This window comes from Epargyreus clarus, unplaced genomic scaffold (genome assembly GCF_041222505.1).
Source record: "Epargyreus clarus isolate Ecla_fem2 unplaced genomic scaffold, WU_Ecla_fem_2.2 ptg000009l, whole genome shotgun sequence".
Taxonomy (NCBI): Eukaryota; Metazoa; Arthropoda; class Insecta; order Lepidoptera; family Hesperiidae; genus Epargyreus; species Epargyreus clarus.
Window position 1 is genome coordinate 209839 of NW_027332217.1, and position 13198 is coordinate 223036.

Sequence of the window (13198 nt, forward strand, 5' to 3'; positions counted from 1 at the left end):
TCGATAATATCAAAGTTTCAATCTGTACCACTCCCGAAACACATCTACACTGCAAGCTAGAACTATTCGATATTTTGTGCAGTTGTGAAATTAGCTGAAATCACCCATAAAGGTGCAGTAAACTTTAAAGTGCGGAGAAAAACGGTTCACGAGGACCAGGAGAAGATCATGCTAAGAGAGAATTGTAACGATTGTTTGCCCGTCCAATCTCAGCTTATTGCACAACTCGGGATGTCTATACGTTCAAGAACAGTTTTAGGTTCAAGACTCGATAGTTGGACAAGATGATCAGGCGCCTTGACGAGACGTGCTAGGTCTAGTCACGGGAGATGAGATGAAGGATGAACACAGTCAGACGCAACATCGTTCATCATCTGTACACACAGTCGATGGAAACATTGAAACATAGCGTTTAATGAGAATAGCCGATGAAGCCAGCAAAGTGAAAATTATAGTGAGACGGCAAAAGAATGAAATGAAGTATGAAGTGGGGATGGTCAGTCAGCAGGCGTAAGCTAGGTTCATCTCGTTAGCGATCGCGGAAATCGTCGCGCTACAAACCCACTAGCACACTATTAAGCGCAAACTCGTCAAACCTCTATATCTACCTGGAGCCCCCAGAGTTAGTGTCGCAACACTCCTTCACTAAAACGAAGCGTTATGTGGACGGACAGACAACTCTAATGCAATAAAACATAAACGCTACGCTAAATTAATGAGTGGTGCAATATTAGCCTCGTAACATGCTTCTAGTGCTTTGTTATTAAGGAGAATACCGTAAGCATACATAGAAATAACGACAGCCGTATATAGAGGCAGCCAAAAACGAGCCATATAAACTTTTTGCTTTGTGGTCGAGCTAGAAACAAAAAAAGATAATATCATGTACTTAACAGCGTTAATAGTAATGATACAAGTCATCGAGTGGCGGTCGAGGGCGACCGACAGATTTCGCACTCGAGAACAAGTGAATCTGAATTCAAAATACATACTTATGTTGCAGATAAAGGCAAACAAATAAATAATGTGACCGCTCGTGATAAACAATAATCATATAGAACATCTCGAAAGGAGCGCACAAAGTTCACAAATGATACATAGACGTGTCGAATACAATATGGAAAGCCTCGCTCGTTCAATGCACATGTACATACAAGAGATTCCGTTGGAAAGATTGAGCAAGTGATAGAGTATAAAGAGATAGTTTTTAGTAGTAAGTCACCTTTTATCTTAGAGCTAATAATCATGCCGCAAGTTCAATTTAGAGTGCAGTTAAGTGCAAAGTGATAGAACATCGTAAGATAGTCACAGCCACAATTTCGACTCTAACGCATAAGTATCAACCAACTACTGTGTGGGCCGCAGCCCGTGACCAAGCGACGAAAGAAACGGTAACAAGGAACTAAGGAAAAACAAATTTAAAAGTATAAGTTCAATGCAAATGTTGTTTGGATACCATTGGGTTGCATAATTTGTAAGTACTCCATAGATGCGAGAGACTGCGGAATAGGTGGTTCTGTATCGACAAATAAATCACAATATGTTACAAGCATGACCTGGAAGTTCACGTGGACACGGTCGTCGCCATCCAGCGCTCCGGGGGGCGTGTGTGGGGAGTGCTGACCTATCGTTATGTGGTGGCCCTCCAATATTGATCGAGATAAGGAATAAGTTGGAGATGTGTTATAATCATGGTACACTTTTGTCGTTAATACTATATTTATGAACTTATTTCTTTCTCGTAGCAGGGTTCACCGATCGTCATTGTTAGTGTCTGGAGTTCGCTGAATGGCGCAACCTTATTTATTTTATAAACCTTCCACGAATTAGCAAGACTCGGATCTAATGACATGGACACATATCGTATAACAATGAGAAACTCATACAAGAAATCGGTACTGACGTCACAACATAGGCGAACACTACTCAAAATGAACAACTAGAAATTAAAATAACGAACGTATGCGTGTTGTACTGAGGTGATTACCTATTAAATGATTCCGATCTGAAATTGGAAATTAATCAAATGAATATAATCAATTTGGAACTTAAAACATGCAAGTCGAAATGGGATCGAATCATAATTTTGATCGATGGAGCAAAACTAAAGATATGGTTATAAATATCGCCAATTAGTCAATGTTAATGTGATACTCAAATAACTTGTTATATTGATAGTTACTGTTCAATTTTAGGAGGTAGGTAATAAACTATAAGTTATGAACTTGAAGTTGTCCTTTCGCTTGAAGTTTTATTAACTTTTAATCAAAAAAAGAATCCAAAAGATAACGATGGTATTAAAAGTCTTAAATATATGTTTATACATCTTCAAATTCATAAAACACATGAATATTATGTTATTAGTTATGGAAAGAGAAGTAGTTTAGTGTGTGTAAGAGTAGTATAGTAAACAAAAATATGAATAAAAATAAGGTAGAAATAAGTATATAGGTAACGAAGAATCAAGAAGGACAGACCTCGGCGAGCTCGCTTCTCGGCGAAGCTGTATTATCTAGAAGTATTCGAGGTTAGATACATTAATGCTTCATAATGCTAGTGTATTATTATGATCTTTAATTAGAAAATTACGATACGAGAGCATTTCAGGCCAAGTAACAATCATAATGCTCCAGTAGGATGCGAGCCGGATACATTTCGGCGCCAAAGGGCATTCGAGGCCGAACACGATGCTGCGAAGATGGCATCGAGCATCGAAAGTTGGTGGCCATCGGCGGTCAGGCCGCTCGACAGAGAAACAGTAAAATGAATCGAAACGGAGAAAACAAAAAAAAAGATAAAGTGAAGAAATTGCGACTGCTTCAGAACGGAAAGGCGAGAGTGGGTTCTTATAAGGTGACTGTACTACCAAAACTGCAATACTGTCGCGTCGTGAGCAGAGAATGCTGCGGGGCGGGGGGCGCGGCGAACACGTCGGACGCGGTGGACAGGCACTTGTGCAGTTTGCGGGTACCTTGCGAGCGCGAGCGGCGCACCGCGCGCGGCCCCGCGCCCGCGCCGCCCGCCGCGCCGCCCGCCGCTGCGCCCGCCGCGCCGCCCGCCGCGCCGCCCGCCCCCGCCGCGCCCGCCGCGCCCGCCGCCCCCGCGGGCCCGTTCATCTACAACACAACACAGCTGTCCGCCACCGACCGCCACCGCCACCGCCGCCACCGCCCGCCACCGCCGCCCGCGCCGCTCCCGCTCCCCACATAGTCCATCGTCCCGCACAATATAATAACGTGCACCTACGTCCTAATGCGTCGCGCACGCGGGATTATCTACAAATTGAAAGGTCAATTTTGGTCAACGTTCGATGATATCTCTGAATTAGATCGTTTTTTTATTATTATTCTATCAGATACCTACCTAAATCTCGGAAATCAGAAATAACATAAAAATGCTGATTTTTCTGCGGGTAAGTTTAATTTTAATTTGTTAAAATCCTATCCGCCGTAATTCGACGAAGCAACGAAAAATTAAAAAAAACATGATGAGAAGCCAATATCCGTCACCGAGTTACGATTACAATCACAAACAAATTCGGTTATTTATCCGGTACGACAAAGACGCGAGACAGAGTTAAAAGTGGCGTGGTCTGTGCCCATAGATCAAGATTAGTCAGCGTGTGGTCCACTGGACCGGAGAAGTACCCGCTGTTAGTTTTGTGAACTTTCTTTTAAACCTCATGATCCATACCTATTCTTTTGGGCACTTCTAAAACTTGCTCGTGTGGGCGCTCCGTCTCGTTCGTTTCGTTCCTCGTGCAAAGTCTCGCTACAAACTCTCCTGGGGAAAGCAGATCGGTCATAATCGAGGGAGGCAGGAGTCGGGTCGATTGGGAGTTAGTTGGGAACGTTCCCGGCCGCGTCGCTCGCTCGGTTCATGGGCTGATGTGAAGCTATCAAGCGGTACGGGTGCGCGCTAGTAACGACTACGGTAGCTGTCACTAGCTTGTAAACATCATCTCAAACGGACATCGACAACATAGAAATCGAAACGCCTACTTTATGCAGTAACTTAAATAATTATTCTGATAAATTACCGAGAATATCAGCGAATAGATATTTAAGGCAGTTAGAGTCCTCGTCGGATGAGTCCTTGCCCTTGGGAATAGAAAACAGACACTTGAGTAACCTAACGCTACGTTATGTATTCTGTAAGTCACTAAACATTTCTGTCGAATGTGCATTTGTACAGGTGATCGTATACATAATTATAATTATATAATGCTGCATATAATATTTATAATACATTGTTATAAATCAACATAAATAAAAAGCTAAATATCACAAAAAGCGAAAAGCATGAAAATCGATTTCATAAAACTCAACAATATCTCATGAAATCTACTGAATCTGATAGAATTAGGTTTGTCGTTATTAGTTGCTTCGTAATATGGTTTATTTAGTTCACACCTCTTTATTATGATTAAAATACTAACTACTAACCACTTAGGAGGCAAAATCTGGTTAAAACCACATCTACAGTATTAGTAATAACGATATCAAAATCGGCCAAATCATTACCATTCCAATCCAATCCGAGAGCAACGGTAACTACGCTATATTACATGAAGGCTAGTGCTACGGACCCGCGGGCCGGTGACTGACGTGAGGTGAGGTGAGGCTCCGAGTCGGTACTTACTGAAACGCCGCATCAGATTGCCCGCGAACGACTGCGACTGCTGGGGTGCCGGCTGCTTCTTGCGCAAGTCCTTTACCGATTCCTGCTTGGTATACTTTATATTGGGCACCGACAGCAGCCTCTGCTCTCTCTGGTCGCGGGCGCCGTCGTCCTTCTTTCTGGTCTTGTGTCGCGGCGGGCGCGCGGGCCGGCCGTCGTCGTCGAACAGCGGCAGGTTGTCGGGGCGCGGCGCCGGCTCCTCGCCGCCCGGCGCCGCCTCCTCGCGCTCCCGGTCCTGCCACCGCTCCTGCAGCTCCTTGTGCATCCTGTCGTACACGTCCGAGGAGCGCTTCTCCTGGAGCTCGCGGTGCATCCTCTCGAACACGTCCGAGCACACTCGCAGGGGCGAGGAGAGCTCGGACTTGTCCTCCTCCTCGATCGGCGCCTCGAGCGACCTCTCCTCGCCCTCCGGGGACTCGACGAGGGAATCCGGCGCGGTCTCGTTCCTCTCCGCCGTGTCGCAGTAGAATTGCGAGTTACTTTTCTCGACCGCCTCCTCGGCGTTTTCGGGCGTCGCGAAGGCGGCCTTGAATTTCATGTCGACCTTCGACAGCTGTCGTTTAAGGTTGAAGTTCTTCCAGGGCGTCGATTTCCGGCGGGTGTCGAGCTTCGGGTCGGGCGGGACCTCGTCGACGGGGTCGGGGGGGCTGGCCGGTGACTCCTCGAGCTTCGGGGACACAGGGGAGGGAATATATCATTTTGGGCTTAGCGCGCGACCGGAGCTGACCGGAGTGAGAGTTGCGGACGCGGTATGGCACTATGTCGGATCGAGGTAACTTTGTCGTAACTACTGCTTGGCGATTCGTATTCATGGGAGGCGATTTCTCTATTCATCAAAATATACATTTATTCGTCAAGTAGTAGTTGCTTATGAGAGATCAGGTAGAAGAAAAATGTTTCGATGTCATTACTCAAATGTTGTTACTTTTCCATTTCCTTGCAAATTCACAAAAAGAGAAATAAATATTTAAAAAATCTTGCCGAGTGATATTCGGTGTATAATCTACATAGAAAGATATGCGTGGAAGAATAGTGAAGAGAGGCCGGGTGTAAGAACGTCTAAATGCCATGCCAGATGTCGCTACTAGGATAAGCTAGGGTCGCCGCTAGCACTAAATAAAATAAAAAATAATAATGAAAATAAAAATACAGTAAACAAAACACTTTAGGGTACGACCAGAGAGAATAATTTCCATAGTCAAGTGACCATGTTCTATATTATTTCTGATCTGCGCAAAACAAAGTATATAAAAAACAAAAATGCAAATTAAAACTAATGTGAAAGATCGCCGCACAAAGTATTCGCTATTTTATTAACGTGCATTCTAAGAATAGTGAAGCTCAGAAGACACAGCGCATCCGATTCGTGCAACCGTCTAGTTCCAGGAATCGTTACGATATATTACGTTGTTGGCCTTGATCAATCCTTAATATCGTGTTTTAATGTTATAGTAGTGTAATCCTAATTAGGCGAGTAAATAAACATTTTAGATATTAATTACTTTGATATTTAAAAATTGTATTTTAAATTTTAGCTAATTATTTTATTATATCTATACCTTGTTCAAAATAAAAAGACAAAATAAAATTATGGTTGTTTTTTAAAACCACTATAATGTGGATTTGGTAAATAAAATTATTTAAAACAATAATAAAATTAAGGTTTATAAATCTAGGGTCAACTAGGTAAATGTTAAGCTAAGAAAAAATTACGGAAGTTTTAGTTAGGACAGAGAATGGTAGAGTAAATGACTCGCACATTCCAATGGATCGGAATTAGAAGTTGAAACTTACTACGAATGGTCGTTGTTATGTTATTACACTACTTGCTATTTATTGTTTATTTTATTTAATAGTTAAGTTGATATTTAGATTTAAATTTTAAATTTTTAATATTAATTATTAGCTACAGTTTAACATATAAAATCGCCTGAGTTGTATCTCTAGGAAGTTCTTTCAGATATTAAGATATTGGCGTATAGAACCTAGAGTAAATATTAATACACTGTTAATTCTCGTGAGTTGCATTATTATTGATTATTTTCCATCCTAAACAGATTGGAGTTGTGAGGCGGGTGGCCGTGTCCAAACGGCGGTGGTGGCCTGTGACGATCTATGTCGGAACACATAATTTTACAATTTGGAGCCCGAACGTCATGTGTGCCGTCTGTGTTCACACTATCGTGTCCATCCCGATCTTTTTTTACTTTAGATAAATAAATATTTATTGCTTCTTCTACTCAAAATATTTAAAAAATATGATTGACACCATAGTGGGACTCGAAGGTTCAATTGATTGATGATTAAAATTTAACGTCGATAAGATTTATACCTTTACTATCGCGAAACAAAAGTTATACAATAATAAAAATTATGAAATACAAATGTTGATTGCTTTTTATTAAAATATTTGACTCAGTGGGCACACAAGATCGTTCGAGGTGTATCGGTGCTACAGCGCATCTCTTTTCCGATGAAGGCTACCAGGCTTTGATTTATTACCAGATGTCACTTGTGCAACTCTGGTATAAACACTTATTACGGCATATGACATAAAATCAGTTCAGTAATTTCAATTTCCAAATAGAGAAATTGTTTAATTATACTTTAAATTTGATATACTTATGGCTGCATAATAATATATGATTACTGTCCTGTCCTGATTAGTATCCTTGATTCTTCGGTTATAAATTGAGTTGAGGTAGGAGAATTGAAATCAAGAATCTAATAAAACAATACCAGAGTTGCAACTTGCGCTCCATAGGGTTACGATATTAGGATACGTTCATCCCTGAGGCGACCAACGACAATGGACGCGCGTCATCGATCGTGATGACTCGTGTTCGTTCATCCCCGAGGCGACCAACGACAATGGACACGCGTCATCGATCGTGTCGGGTAAGAGAGGGGGTGGCGCACCTGGTCGAGCTCGGGGGAGCGCGGGTGCACGTGCGCGTGCGGGTGCGGGTGCGGGTGGTCGGGCGCCAGGTACAGCGCGGCCGCGGGCAGCGCCGCCACCACCGCGCGCCGCCACACGTCCACCACCACCACGCCGCGCTCGCCGCCCCACGCCATGCTGCAACGGACACGCAATAGGCATGATGACAGTATTAAAAAACCAAAGAATAAATGATTTAAGTAAAAACAATATATTGAAAGCATTCTCAAAAATGACCCAGTTTAAAAAAAATCTGTAGGATATTTTCAATAAAATTAAAGTGTAAAATACTGCAGTCGGCCATGTAGTCTAAAACGCTAATCGGGGCGCGAATGACGTCATTTTTGGGTATGTCACTGAATTGCTTGAATTTTTGTATGGGATGTACTAATGTGACGTAACCAACGGACGCCATGACACTCGCGAGCGTTTTCGCGCTTAATTCAAAATAAGTATATATATATGTATATATATAGGAGTAGCAGACGAGCATGCAGTCCACCTGATGGTAAGTGGCTACTGCCGCCCATGGACATCTGTAATCAACCCCAGGTAGGATTAGATATTCCTATCTAAGGTCGGCCACAGATGCGCCGCGTCCCCTGTGGACTAAGCTGGAATGCCTTGGAAAAGTCTGTCTCCCTTACCACACTCTTCAAACCGGAACACAGCGGCGCCTAACACTGCTGTTATTAGGTAGAAATAGGTGTGGCGGTGGTGCCGCCGGAGTCGAACCACAAAGCGTTCTGCCACCTTCAATGTGCCTCCGACGAGGTTAGTCCGTTAGGTTATGTATTTTTTTTTTAATAAATCGAGTTTACCACAGACGGTTCGTCAGTGACTTTTTTTTACTCTGTTAATTATTTGGTAGCTCCACTGGCTAAAATAAGTCTGCAAAAGCAGTGGCTGGAGCAGGGGTCTTTCATTTGTTCTTAGGAGGCTTAGGTTAGGTTAGGTTAGTCAGTGTAAGTAGATGACGTGTACTCACAGGCCGTACGAGGAGTTGATGGTGAGCGCGGCGACGGGGTGCGGTGGGCCGTGCTGCAGCGCCACGAGCGCGGCCTGGAAGCCGGGCGCGCGCCGCACGCCGCCCGCGCCCGCCGCGCCGCGCACGCGCAGCGCGCCCGCGCCGCCGCTGCCCCACACGTAGCTCTGCGGGACAACCACACACGGATGTATTAGGACATATTAGGAAGGTAACATACGAACGTCAGGCAGCTATAATACGTGTGCGTCATGCCGATGACTGTCACTGACGGTCGTTGCTGTCGCCATCTATCGTTAATGACTATCGCCGAATGACGTTGATAGTCACCGCCTATTACTATGATTCACTCAGCAATCGTGATCAGTCATTAGTAGCTGACGACAATCCACACGACGCCCACAGTCGACAACAATCGATACCTGTTGCCGACGACTGGTCGTGCACTCGTCGTTAGCACGATAGTCGACGATGATTATTTACGACAATCATATATAATACGATAACACAATAATTTTAATGATCCAAAGAAGGAAAGGAAACAAGTATAATTTGAATTGCAGATTACTTAAAAAATAATTATAAAGGTGTGTCTTAAATTAAAATTATTAATTGTATTTTGATACAACCAAAATACGAATTAACATAATTGGTTGTACAAAATAATTACAAATAGTCGCTTTTGTAAGCATGAGAAAAATGTAAGTAAAATGGAACTAACTCTTCGTCCGTCGCCCTCAACACTGTCGCCGCCGCGGCTGAATGATGCAGAACGACTGCCCTCCACGTCGGGAGATGCTTCCTCCTCTGTAGAGTCTGATATCACTGGAATTTCTAGTACCTGCAATTTAATAGTTCACTATATTAATATGTGGAGTAAACTGGAATAACTTTCGCAAGATCAACTAACTTATGTTCTAAAATATTGTAGCGAGAAATATAACTGGACCAAATGTTTAACCCAGTGTAGTTCCATATCCAAAGTAAGTTTCAACTTTATAGTTTTTAATTTGTATTTAATCTATTACATCTGTACAGTATTAACACACGAAAGATCCTTTTAAATATGATATATCCTATAGAAATTTGGTACTAAGTCTAAATAAATACTTAGTAATATATAATTCGGTTTAAAAAAACTCAATCAAGCGCTAATGACAAGTCACAAAAAAGTAAAGACGAAAGTTTGTATCGTTATATAAACTGACATGAGTCTCGGAGTGCACATCAGTCTTGCGGAACTTGAAGAGCACGACGTGCCCGTGCGGCAGCGCCACGCACAGCCGCCGCGACTCCGCGCACAGCGCCACGTGCTGGATGGCCAGCGGCGTCTCCTCCTCGTAGCCGGAGCTCCCGCCGCCGCGACGCTCGAATACTGCAACGTTATATTGTGTTTCCGAAGTGAGTAAGTGGATGAGATTTAAGTGTAAAATTATAAGGATGTGTCACTTCACAAGAGGGAGAAAGATGATATGATGTTGAGAGAAAGAGAAAAGAGGTTTGGAGTAGAAGTCTTTTAAACCATCTTAATCATGAAGTAGTGCAAGAAACTTTTAAGAAAAATACAGATGGGTAAGTTAGTTTTGTCAATAATCAAATAATTAGTAAATAAAATAATTATTATCATCATAAGATTACCTTTTGAACATTTTAGTTTATACAAAATTTGTAGAGTCCCTGCACTTGCATCCCAAAATTTAACACTACCATCCGCGTGCCTGAAAATAGATAAAAAATCAATTAAAACCTCATGTATAACTACATTTAAAACACGATGAAGGAGGGTACATAAAATACTTTAAAGTTATGAAGATGAGTCTAATTACCCTGTAAGAATAATTTCACTGTAAGAGCAGGAGGCGGGTGCCCATTCGCCACCGTTGATTGGCCAAAGCTTCTCGCTGAACCCCGCCACCTTTTTATTGCCTTGACGACCTACCGAGTAAAATGCTGGAATCTGGAAAATTAACAGCAACACATCATTAATAAAAAGGTGACACTTCAATTATTTTAAATCAAGCAGTTTTTAGTTACGTTCTTAATTTCTATGACGGAGAAGTGGATTATATGTCACCCTATAGACAATTAGTCAGAAAATATTTTAAACCAAATTTACCAAGTCCGAAGGACAGTCAGCAAAGTACGAACAGCAGGTGACGGGTGATTCGTGTATGTCCATGGGGTAGGGGTTCTCGAAGCAAGGGTAGCCGGGGGACAGTAGGTCGATCACCACAAGGTCGTTCTGCAGAAGGACCACGATCGCGTAAGGTTCTTGGTAGTCTAGAAGAACAACAAGAAAAACTGTGTTACAACAGAACATTTTCATGTTAATTAATACAGGAACGTTGAATTAGAAAGAAAGAAACATTTTATTCGGATAATTGCAACACAAATGAAATATTATAACAGAAAGAGACGAAAAAATAAAAATAACATAAAACAAAAGAATTACACTCTATATCCGGTTAAAGTTTAAAAAAAAATACAACTTTCAATTATTTTTTAAAGTTCATTAACTTACCAGCGGCATGTGGACTTTCGCATAGTGTGACGAAGTCGACAACGCTGTGTTCCATTTCCAAAACTGTTGTACTCTTTCCGTTTAGTACTGTGATGCTGTGTGTCCGCCCTGCTTTGTCTGTTGGCAACCCTCCGGAGAATATCACTAAGCTCTCCCTGAAATCCAACATAAGATAAAAATCCCAAAATCACATACACTGACTTAAAATCTCTGAAACTCTAAAATATCAAAGTTCAATTCTCGTTTTTTCATTACAAAGGTATCTGCGAAAATCTTTAGCTATGGATGGTAGGTATCGATGATAGTTTCATCAATCAATCGTGGTTTTATTTGTAGGGAACCGACTATATATCATGATTATAGCACATTCGCTATAAGTAATGATCTCGGCCCGTTCAATTTACGGTGCACGTTTCTCGGCAGGTAAAAACCGAGAGGTCCGCAGATTGATAGATTAATCCTGTCGGGAAGAAGGGACTTCTTATGAATGACTGCAGGCAAGATCGATTCGTTTCTTTCTTTCGCCATCCTTACGTTTTTTTGCTAAAATACTCAATCACTTGATCAAGTTTTTGCACTTGTAATCCATGGAAGCTCAATCGTGTTACCGCAATGCTTGCATCGTTTCGCATCAACAAAAACATTGTTATATTCATGACCACTTTAATAATATTAGTGTTCCATCGCTTATCACGTGTCACCAGCTCACAAAATCAAACATTCAAAAACTTACCCTGTTCTTGACGTTTTCCATTCCAGCCTGTGTATTGGTTTACATGGTTCCAATTTGCCATCTTTATTTGCTTTAGCTGAAAAATAATGATTTATAGTCAGATACGTTGAATATTTGTAAATATCTAAATATTTAAGCATTTTAAGACTTGTACTTCTAAATATTTAGTTTAGTTTTTAGCTGTCCAATGAGTTCGAACTTATATTGTCATCCCAATAATCAAATGTTTCATTTGGAAAAGTAAGTTCATTTTCGGTAGTTATTATAATTACATTTGACAAAATACACAAATATAGGGTACTATGAAATAAGATGCACTTCTACAAAGTAACGGCAGGAGTCTTTTTAATCGGGCAAATTTTATGCGTTCCCAAGACTTTCTAAAATTATGTTGTTATTCTTCTAACAACACTGCTACTGTGTTAACGGTTTTGTGCTTATCATTTAGATTCTGTAAATCTACAAGACACATTGTCACTTGAAGGTTGTAGGGCCTTTAGTGGTTGGTCTCCGGCGGTACCACCATCACACCTATTTCTGCGTCATAACAGCAGCATTAAGCGCTGTTGTGTTCTGGTTTCAAGGGTGTGGTAAGGGAGATATACCTTTCCGAGGCGTTCCAGCTTAGTCCTGAGAGGTAGCGGCGCATCTGTGGCCGACCTCAGGTAGGAACATCTAATCTTATCTTCTGGTGTTGATTACAGATGTCTATGGGCGGCAGTAGCCATTTACCATCAGCTGGACTGCATGGTCGTCCTTTACTCTTAAATTATAAAAAGCCTCACCATGTGGGTATGACAGCGAGGACGGTCTGGGCGCGCGCGTGGTCCAGGTGGCGAGCGCGCCGTCCGTGTGCGCGGTCATGAGCTTCCCGTCGTGCTGCCAGGCGGCGGCGCGCACGGCGTCCCCCGGCCCGCCCGTGCCGAGGCAGCCGCGCCACTCCGCCGCGCGCGCGCGCAGGTCCCATACCACTAGGAGACCGCTCTCGAATGCGATCAAGAGCTACAATCGGAAATATAGAATGTAACTAATAGTCAGAATATTATGTCTAACTAGTTCTACGAAAGCTAGTGATGAAGCAGATTTGTTAATAGGTATTATTAACAAAAGTAACTATAATAGATTTTTTGACGACGACAGATCAAAAAATAATTTAAAATATATTTTCATATAATTTCATTACATCCCCTACTTAAAGCCTTAGTTAGGGAAATGATTTTCAGACGACTTTTTTAGGGCACGACGTGATTTTCAGAGTTTATAATGTGTCTTGTCTGGCAGTCGTTTTGTCGTGTCAATTAACATCTGTAATAATCAATTTATTCATTGTTGGCGTGCCTA

At 42.1% G+C, this 13198-nt stretch overlaps 2 protein-coding genes across 13 annotated transcripts in view; one reads left to right on the forward strand and one right to left on the reverse strand.

Annotated features, from left to right (window-relative positions):
- The window catches only part of Tomosyn (syntaxin-binding protein tomosyn), a 311646-nt gene that overhangs the window by 11074 nt on the left and 287374 nt on the right, over positions 1-13198 (reverse strand). For 8 of the 12 annotated variants that reach the window (XR_012102579.1, XM_073076314.1, XM_073076309.1 and 5 more), the window contains 12 exons: positions 12643-12859; positions 11858-11933; positions 11125-11279; positions 10720-10883; positions 10430-10560; positions 10242-10321; positions 9812-9978; positions 9325-9444; positions 8607-8770; positions 7600-7756; positions 4642-5347; positions 3694-3783 (listed from right to left, as the gene is read on the reverse strand). Coding sequence is in view for 11 of the 12 variants with exons in the window: in XM_073076314.1 (XP_072932415.1) it covers positions 3694-3783; positions 4642-5347; positions 7600-7756; positions 8607-8770; positions 9325-9444; positions 9812-9978; positions 10242-10321; positions 10430-10560; positions 10720-10883; positions 11125-11279; positions 11858-11933; positions 12643-12859 (2227 nt within the window). In the remaining variant the exon portion in view is untranslated. Of the gene's footprint in view, positions 1-3693; positions 3784-4039; positions 4101-4641; positions 5348-7599; positions 7757-8606; positions 8771-9324; positions 9445-9811; positions 9979-10241; positions 10322-10429; positions 10561-10719; positions 10884-11124; positions 11280-11857; positions 11934-12642; positions 12860-13198 lie in introns of all 12 variants that reach the window. The other 4 variants (XM_073076316.1, XM_073076315.1, XM_073076313.1 and 1 more) reach the window with 2 other exon arrangements.
- On the forward strand, positions 2638-3210 carry LOC140744679 (uncharacterized). Its single transcript, XM_073076289.1, has one exon. It carries the CDS (start codon positions 2638-2640, stop codon positions 3208-3210), a length of 573 nt encoding a protein of 190 aa, XP_072932390.1.